The 10,186-nt window shown below is 36.8% G+C and overlaps 1 protein-coding gene across 2 annotated transcripts; it reads left to right on the plus strand.

Moving 5' to 3' along the window:
* Positions 1-1,252: 1,252 nt before the first annotated feature.
* On the plus strand, positions 1,253-8,710 carry LOC128549046 (glucose dehydrogenase [FAD, quinone]-like). Of its 2 annotated transcripts, none has more exons than XM_053525092.1 (2): positions 1,253-1,379; positions 5,625-8,710. In XM_053525092.1, exon 2 carries the CDS (start codon positions 5,633-5,635, stop codon positions 7,445-7,447), a length of 1,815 nt encoding a protein of 604 aa, XP_053381067.1. In that variant the 5' UTR covers positions 1,253-1,379; positions 5,625-5,632; the 3' UTR covers positions 7,448-8,710. The 2 variants fall into 2 exon arrangements, with proteins under 2 accessions (XP_053381067.1, XP_053381068.1); XM_053525093.1 differs by lacking the exon at positions 1,253-1,379 and adding an exon at positions 3,102-3,217.
* Positions 8,711-10,186: the final 1,476 nt, after the last annotated feature.

Consider the following 10,186-nt stretch of genomic DNA (forward strand, 5'->3'; position numbering starts at 1 on the left):
ATAAAAATTATATTTGTTTTCAGCAAAGAATAGAACGTATGAAACCTTTATTTTTTTCATAAGATACGTTTTTAACAGGTAAGAAAAAGTATTAAGTTGATAACGTTTTAAGCAAAAAATTAACGTGGTTTCATATGTCGATCAAATAATAAAGTCACGTATAAAACACAAAAAGATGTCTCACAAATGTATATAATTATAGCTCGTTTTTGAGGTTTTCGACGGCTCTTTGTGTTGAGCCAATTTGCCTCCAGTTTAATTTCTTAAACTGTAATACCTCTATCATTTCCTTGTAAAGTGTATTGGTCTCGTTCAGCCATTCATTAAACCTAAGGCAATAAATATTGGTCTTGCGATCACGGAGTACATTATTTTTACAATATAAGCCGAAGCTAGGGGCGTTTCATTATGCGTCATGAACAGACTCAGTAAAACCGTGCCTGCTATTATGTTGCTTGGTTGCGTTCTAAACTTTCAAAGCATGTTTTCACAGATTTTATTTGCTATAACAACAACAGTCTTCAAGTGCCTTGTGGTGGCTCTAAAAGGTCTTCCCGGACTTGGACTAATTGTTGTCCTTTGGAATCATGGAGTACATTCATTTTTACGACAGAAGAAGTCCGCTTAAGCCGGTGCTAGAGGCCGGGAGGGGTGTTGCACATATCAGTACCTCTCGTGAACAGACTCAAACAAACCAAGTCCGCTGTTATTTTGCTTGGTTGTGTTCTATGCCTCCAAAGGATTTTACACAAAGTATGATGAATATACGAAAGTTAACGACTAAAACTACAATATTATCGACTTTTCAAATAATGCTTGTAAGTGTCATAGGACGCGAAACACGTTTTATTTCTTTTGGCCTTGTAATTATTGTCACATTGTATTTGAATCTATTGAATAAAATTTGAAATCTAAGTATCAGATGTACTACCTGTTATTCATTCTTGATCTTGACCAAAAGTCCCGTTATTGCCCCATTTACTTACTTCTACTTCTACCTGTACTAACAGTTACTAACCTGTCACCCGTTATACCCCAGTCACACATACGGCGCGGGTAGCTACGTCTAGCCACAGATAGAAACGTAGTAATCCGTATCGATCCGTACCTGAGCCGTACCTAAAAGTAGTAACCCGTATCAGTTCGTACCAATCCGTACGGGTCAGGTACGGATCGGTACGAATTACTACGTTTCTATCCGTAGCTAAACGTAGCTATCCGTACCGTATGTGTGACTGTGGTATAACTAAATCTCCGATGTTCGAGTATATTGTGCGATGCTCCATTGCACTTGATATCTTGACATTGGATTATATAATTACGTTTATGTATCATAATATATATGATAATAAATATCTAGGATATTTACTTATTTGCAGGTTGGTTATACGTTCGTTACTTTCTGTAAACCATAAATTATCATTTCAGAGTTTAAGTTAGTAATATGGCTCAAACATAAGCTGTTTTTATATACTTACCTGTTTACCTGGAATCTGTACACAAAGCCTAGATTTGTTACGTCATTACCATATATACATGTATTTTAACTTTATGTATAATACTTTATGTATTCTTTGAAAGGCACTTGATATCTTGATATTTGGCGCCCAACGTGGAGCCGTGACGGCATTACACTGGTTAGTCTCCGACGCCTGTGATTGCTTATATATAAAGTACCCGCTGAAAATCGAGGTCGAATTTCAAAATGGTGGGGAAATATGTCACGGTATAGAACTTGAATATTAAAACGGGGAGAAAATGTGTAGGCGACAGGATAGCTCAGTCGGTAGAGCATCGGAACGGTATTCCAAGGCCCCGGGTTCGAGTCCCGGTCTGGCTGCACATTTTTCTCACCCTTTGACATAAGCAGTCGCGTTAATTTAGTACAGCTACCGGTAAATGGATGTAAGAATAAAAGAAAAAAAAATTTTAGAAGTCGGGCAATTTCGAAGAAATGTGGTTCACGAGCCTGTCGACTTCAACATTTAACATCATTTCACTTTCACTAAGTATGATATGAAAAATCATAACTTACACAGGTTAGACTGGTAACATTTCAAGTATCACTAACTACCATATTACATCGGACTTACTGAATATTTTAACAAAACCCAATTTGTTTACTTATTGAAAGTAAAGACATTGCATATCATGTCTTTTGTTAGAACTTTTTACATCCACATGAGTTACACATAGAAAAGGATAAGATTTCCTGATTTTCTCCAAATTCGAAGAGACACATACAATGTACAATGTGAATACAATAAAGTTTTACAGAATAGAATAATGTTATAGTATAAAAGTTACGGTGGTATGTTCAGGACACGCATTTATCTTTTTTAAGATTAAACACTCTCGTGCGCATGACATCTTATCTCGAGCGCAGAAAATCTTATCTCGAGCTACGACATCTTATATCGTGCGCACGACGTCTTATCTCGTGCGCACGGCATCTTATATCATGCTCACGACATCTTATCTCGTGCGCATAACATCTTATCTCGTGCGCACGACATCTTATCTCGAACGCACGACATCTTATCTCGACCCTGAAATGCATACGAGATAAGATGCCGAGCGCACGAGATAAGATGTCATGCGCAGGAGATAAGATGTCGTGCGCTCTAGATAAGATGTCATGCGCTCGAGATAAGATGTCGTGCGCACGAGACAAGATTTCAAGCGCACGAGATAAGATGTCAAGAGCTCGAGATAAGATGTCGTGACCACGATATAACATGTCGTGAGCTCGAGATAAGATGTCGTGCGTTCGAGATAATTCTATCTTAAAAAAATAAGTGCATGTCCTAAACATAACACTGTAAAAAGTTAACATGACAAAACTTAGGGACATAATTATTGTACACAAATATCAAATGAAAACAACGTATGTGGTTTAAATTGTAAAGCCAACCAAGGTGCGAAAGTACATAATTCAGTAATACAAGCGGCTAGTGCTTTTGAAAATTCAAAATGAACAGATATATGAGATACTAAAACAGCGTATTGTCCTAGTTATACTGTCGATATGCAAATCTGCTTCAACGGATCGGTTATAAGATATCATTTTTATTTGAAAACAACGAAAAAAAAACGAAGTTTTTAAATGCAAATGTTCCCTTGCTTTTTGTGTAAGTCATTTGTCAACTGGAAACCAGCCAGCCCAAAGAGATTTGTTCTAAGTGCTTTTTGTGTGTTTAATGCGGATAAAATCCCGGTATGTATACTATATTACATGTTTTCAATGTATTTACAGTTATCTACCACTAAAACTAAATCAGGCTGGTTTCAATGTACTTTTAGTTCTGGATTTTTTAACAAAATTGTAGGAAAGTTCTAAAATCGATAGATATTAATAAAAATCAATAAATTAGCGACTCGGCTCATTAAAATATCATGCGTACAACCGTTTGATATTCTAATGAACCGAGTTGCTAATTTATTGATACACACTTATTGCATGGCTTGCCCGAGATCCGAATGTGTTTTTTCCACAGCTTTATCACAATTTCGTAAAAAATATCATGTGTGCGACCGTTTGACATCATTTTTTACGAAGTCGAGAAAACTGAACGTGTTTGTTATAAAAATTCAGTTACTATAAAATTTCTGTATACTTCTGGCAAAAATGTGTTCCATTTCAATAAACAGAGATGAAATATTCACAACAGTTAACCCTAAAACAGTACTGTAGGCGTTTGATTATTAAATAGTACCTTTTATCTTAATCCAACGGAAGTATTTTTTTCATTGCTTAAACTATATATGTTTTGTGCCAATTACATGATTTGAAAGTCAAAAAAATCCTGTTTTCATCATCGTGCGTTCGGCTTTCGGCTTCGTCATTGTAGTTTTGACTTTTGTCATCGTGGTTTCGACCTTCACCATCGAGCTTTCGACTTTCGATTTCATCGAAAGGTCTATGATGTAAGTCGAAATCACGATGGTGAAATTCTGGACTAAGATGATGAAAGTCAAAAGTCGAAAGCACGATGGTGAAAACACGAAACTACGATGGTGAAATTGCGAAATGATATCGCGTTTTCATCATCATTGTTTCGTGATTTCGACTTTCACCATTATGGTTTCGACTTTCATCAACGTAGTTTCGTGATTTCGACTTTCGAGGTATGGGGTTTAGAAATGAAAATCTCGATGGTCCAAACGGAACACCGTAGGTTTCTTTGTATTGAAACTTGTTTATTCAAGATCGAATCGCAGTAAAAGCTATTAAAAGTATCGTTTTCGAAAAGTTAGAAGGAAAAAATAAATGTATCGGTGTGTTAGTACAAAATACATATTCGTTTTCGTCTTTTTTTATCAAAGCTAGGAAACCTTTAAAATAAACATAAAAGAAAGCGTGAATTATACCATTCCAAGAATTGAAACAAATGAATATATAACAAATTCTGATTTCATTAGAAAACAATATTGAAGATTTAAGTTAATTACGTGTTTTAAATGACCCTTATGCTAGATAATGAACATATCGTCACTGAGGTATGAAGCGTTTCACTTTTCTATGTCACTTTATCACTAGAAGTCTTTCTTATTATTATGGTCACATTTTTTTTTCAAGTTCAATAACGACCGTTTTCGAGAAGCTAGAAAATTGTTATTTTTTGTTAAACCTTTTTCACATCAACAAATGTGACCCATAAATAAAAAGATTTCTCCAAACTTGAAGAGACAATGTGAATATAATAAATCTAAACAAAGATTATATGGTATAATAAACGTTAACACGGTAAACATAAAAATATAATTATGAACGAGCGTCTAAATGCTGAATATACATACGAAAACACACAGGAAACTTTCGTTGACATACAACCGTTATACTGCACTGAATCGGCCTTCATGAAAAACACATCTCTAAACAGATTTTATAAAATGATAACTACATTTATGCCATAAATGCAAAACTATTTATGCATGATTCTTGTAGTATGTATTGTATTGCATTATGCGTACATGAAAATATATGAAACTTCAGCGTCCTTCCTGTTATATTGTAACTTCCTATAAAGAATAGAGTAGGAAACAACGTGTTCCAAAGAAACAATTTTACTGGAACGGATGGATGGATGGATGGATGTATGGAAGGACAGGTCGATCGATAGATAGAAAGAAAATATCGATAGAAGAATTCCCGGGATCAATTTTTAAAATATCTTTGATAATGGCAATTATATGGCCAAAAGTGTATGTTCCCTTTGTAAAATTCAGTCAAAAACTCAATTTCGGAAAACATTTTTTCAGCATTTTTTTCCAAAAATTCTGCATTGAAGTGTTGATTGTAACAATCAATTCACAAAAAATCAAAATTGATGTTTAAAAATGGTGTTAAAATGACGAAAGTTTACAGTGGCAAAACCCCACTACAGTGACCTGAGGATAAATTCAAAATTAATCAAGATACTTTAAAATCTAAAAAGATTCATTTACCGTGCTCAGAGTCATTAAGATGAATTTATGATTTCAATGGTATTATTTTATAGTGAAAGATAAACCAGGGATAGACTTTGTCAGGGAAAACGTTTATCCAACAGCAAGCATCCAAGATCTTTGACGAAGAGGATCTTACAAACAAATATTACATGTCTGATATTCATGTATTTCAGATAGGAACATGGCTCTCCTGAAAACCGCAGTCTTTATCCTGGTAGCAGCACTTGCGTACAAATATTACCGAGTCCAGAACATTGATAAAGTTGCTGTATTAGAGGGTGTTCCCGATGAAGTGTATGATTATGTCATTATCGGCGGCGGTTCGGCAGGTTCCGTGGTCGCAGCAAGACTTTCTGAGGATACAGAGTCTAAAGTGCTTCTTCTTGAAGCCGGTGGGCATTATGCCGAAAGTGAAAATTTTCATATTCCTTTGTTTTGGACAGTTTCTCAACAGACTGAGTACGATTGGCAATTTTACACGGAGACACAAACTAAGTCACTTCTGGGCTTGAAGGACAAGCGGGGGATATGGCCTAGGGGCAAAGTTCTTGGAGGAACAAGCATTCTAAATGCGATGCAATATACACGCGGGAGTCCTTTTGACTACAATGAATGGGCAGCTGCTGGGAATGAGGGATGGAGTTATAAAGATGTTCTACCATACTTCCTAAAGGCAGAAGATATACAAATACCCGAGTTGGAGACGTCTAATTACCATAGCAAAGGTGGTCCTCTAGCTGTCTCGCATGGATATTTGACACAATTAACAGACGTGTTTCTGAGAGCTGGACTAGAGTTGGGATACAACGTAACAGATTATAACGGAGAAGACCAAGAAGGTTTCAGCATTGTGCAGAAGATGACAAGAAACGGAGTTCGAAGTAGTACTAGCCTAGAATATTTAGGAAGGGCAAACGGACGCGATAATTTACACATTTCTCTGAAAAGCTTTGCTACTAAAATTCAGATCACAAATAAGTGTGCTGAAGGCGTTTTCTATATAAAAGACGGTATAAAAAGATACGTGAAAGCAGGAAAAGAAATAATTCTTTCAGCAGGAACCATTAACTCTCCTCAACTGCTTATGTTGTCTGGAGTCGGACCTAAGAAACATCTAGATCAGATGAATATTCCATTGGCAGTTAACCTACCAGTCGGCGAGAATCTGCAAGATCACCAGATGTTGCTGATGTCCAGTGATATAAACAAACCTTTTAGTGTGACAATTGATGTAGTAACAAGTTGGTGGACAAGACTCAAATACTATATGTTCGGCGATGGTCCATTGTCAATATCCGGTTTAGACGGATCGGCCTTTTTACATTTGGACAAGACAAAACGAGGAAAGACTTTCCCCGATATTCAAATGGTTTTCTTTAATCAATTACCACGGGATAATATTGTTAACTTTAACGACGACCTGGAAGAGCAGTTGTTAGAAAAGGATGGGAATAAACACGGTTTTACAACTGTCATTTGTTCGACTCGTCCAAAGAGTAAAGGACGTATAACGCTTAGAAGTAAAGACCCTTTTGATTATCCTAAAATAGATGCGGGTTATCTGACAGACAAAGCTGATGTTGAGACATTTTTAGGTGGCATACGAATTTGGGAAAAACTAACAGAAACAAAAGCTTTTCAGGAACTAGGTGTCAGTATAAACAAGATGGAAAAAAAAGTTTGTTCTGCTTATGAATTCCGCTCCGACGAGTATTGGGAATGCATGGTTCGCCATGTTGCTGTGACACAGTATCACCCATCGGGAACATGTAAAATGGGGACGGTGAATAATCCAACAGCGGTTGTCGATCCTGAACTTAGAGTCAAAGGTATCAAAGGTTTGAGAGTAGTTGATGCTTCTGTATTCCCAAACGTTACGTCAGGAAATCTAAATGCACCTGTCATAATGGTAGCAGAAAAGGCAGCAGATTTGATTCGAGGAAAAGACACTGTAAAGAAATTTAGACAAAATCTACCAAATCTGCGAAAACTATGACACTAATATATATTCATCTAATGTGTGTATAACAGATTTATAAAAGTGTATGAACAATATATATATATATATATATATATATATATGAAAGCGTGTGTATGCGAGAGTTTGCGCGAACCGGCGTGGAAATGATTCAGCAAAAGCGGATGTAAACGAGTTGATTAGTTTTCACATTGGCGTTGGCACCTTGGTACAATAGTCGTTTTGGTTCTTATTTTCGTTTGAAGAAAAGTGAACAAGGCTTCATCTAAAGAGCGGAAACAGTTATACATCAACGTTCATATGCCGCTGGCGTATATTCAGTCCTACGGGAAGTGTATCCCTCCGAAATGTAATCATAATCAGTATTTCCTGTTTACAGCAATTCGTTTTCCACAAAAAATAAAGACACATATCAAACAGGAAATGCCACGTGCCAAAAACGCAGCCTCCACAAAACGAAACCCCCACACGCATACGCACACGCACACTGAAAAACAGACATACACGCACGCACGAACGCACGCACACACATACACAGAGGACAAAACGAACAAACAAAGGAGCTAAGTGGGGCACCGCCTTGGAACGGTCAGTGGCAAAAACACCACTGGGGGGCTTAAACCGGTTTATGGTGCGCACCTAACCACACTCCAACCCACCATGTACCAAAGATTCGGGACAGTGTAAATAAAAGTAATCCGCGCCAGGGGATTCTCTAACACACGTAATGGAAACAAAAAGGCATGGCATGTAAAACACAAAAGTCCAGGGCGTAAATGCTCTGTGAAATATAAATTATACACAAGTTGACTGGAAAATTAAAATATACTGACCGCACTCCGGCCTAATAACTAGAATGACTTAAGACATTACGTCTGGGAGAGAGAGATATTATAAACAATTCTACTGGAAAATTAGAACATACTGACCGAACTCCGGTCTAATAACTAGAAGATGACTTAAGACATTACGACTGGGAGAGGGAACGGTAAAAAGTTATTCTCAGTAGTCATAAGTTTCGGACTACAAACTACAAAAATGGTGTAAAGAACTGATAAGGATTCCATATTAATATGCAGATTAAGTCCACAATTTACTCTTAACAATGTGTATTTGCTTTTTTGCGATTTAAAATGATTTTTATGCCTGTCTTCTATATTTTTAATATTACTTTTATGCCTGCCTTTTATATACTGTTGCAACTAATATAACTCTTATGTCTGTCTTCATTTACTGTTGAAATTTTATATCACTGTTATGTCTGTCTTTTCAAAATTTTTGCTAGAAATAAATATTGATTTTTAGCTGTTTTTATATACTGTTGCAATTTAATATCATTTTAGGCCTGTGTGTTATATAGATATAAAAGCTTAGTGTCGTCTACAGGTGTCTAGTTTGCGTATTTGTCTGAATATCAAAGACACCTTTAATCAAAGTATAAACAGCCAGCTATAATGATTAGACTGCCACGTACTTACCAAACAGATGGTCAGTTTCTGCATTAAGAATACACTTAGGAGTGAATTGGCTTGTTAGAACAGTTTTTCTGTTTATTTCATATAAATTTTATCATACCTTCCTCTATCAGAAGCCAAAAAATGAATTTAAACTGCTTTTGTAGATAAGCGCATGTCTCCCCCAAGCATAGAAGTAATAGGCAAGAAGTCAATCGGGGACTGGAGCGAAAGTCAACGAGACACTAATGGTTGGCTTAAAGATTCAAATGCAATATGGATAATCTTCTCAGCATGTCCAATCATTCCATGAAGAATCAACGTTCCGGGTCAAGTGGCTCTCAAGTTATGAATCGGAAACAGTTTTCTATGTTATGGCCCTTTGGAAACGATTTTCCGTATTCTGCCCTCTGTGACCTTGACATTTGATCGAGTAACCCGAGAGACAATAGGAGCATCTAATTTGTAAGTCCTATCACCTTATGAAGTTTGAAGGTTCTTGATCAAATGGTACTAAAGTAACTAATCGAAAACGGGTTTCCATGTTCTTGCCCCTGTGACCTTTAATCGAGTGACCCCATAATCAATAAGGGTTATCTACTCTGCATGTCCGATCATGCTATGAAGTTTCAACATTCTGTGTCAAGTTGTTCTTAGACCCCATTGACCTTGACCTTTGATTGAGTGACCCAAAACATTTTAGGGATCATCTACTCTGTACGCCTTATCACCCTATGAAATTTGAAGGTTTTTTATCAAATTGTTATACAGTTATTAATCGGAAATGTTGTGTGACGGACGTACGGATAGGGCAAGATACATAAATAAAACCATTATTTGGTGTATTTATAGCTTAAACTGTTAACATCTTACATGTGTTTATAATTACACTTTGCTGAACAAGAAACAGCTAGACTATAAAAGTCGTCACGGTATTTCTGGACCATCAGCTTAGCATGTGGTTCCCGGATTCTGTATAATTTCAATGTGGTCATCCGAGGCTCTAGAGAGAGCGTGAATGAAAGTTATAATGTTTAATGTAAGGTAATTTTCACCAGGTAAATATTTTTGACTGGCTATTATTGTTTGCACACTGGCCTTCCAATCCTGAGGTCGGGGGTTCGATCCCCGGCAGCTACTTGGGAATTTTCAGAAACACTTTTCAGTGTTTCTCACCTAATTAGAGGTGTACTGGTCAGGAACCCAGGCAATCCTTGCGTGTATCAGTGCTATACACCGGGCACGTTAAAGAACCAGGCTGTCTATTCGAAACGAGCTAGGCTAAGTTAGCCGGACAAGCCTG

Source organism: Mercenaria mercenaria, chromosome 15, assembly GCF_021730395.1.
Source record: "Mercenaria mercenaria strain notata chromosome 15, MADL_Memer_1, whole genome shotgun sequence".
Lineage (NCBI taxonomy): Eukaryota > Metazoa > Mollusca > Bivalvia > Venerida > Veneridae > Mercenaria > Mercenaria mercenaria.

Excerpts from the sequence above, each read along its gene's own strand:
- LOC128549046 (XM_053525092.1), top strand. The coding sequence starts at position 5,633 with ATGGCTCTCCTGAAAACCGCAGTCTTTATCCTGGTAGCAGCACTTGCG.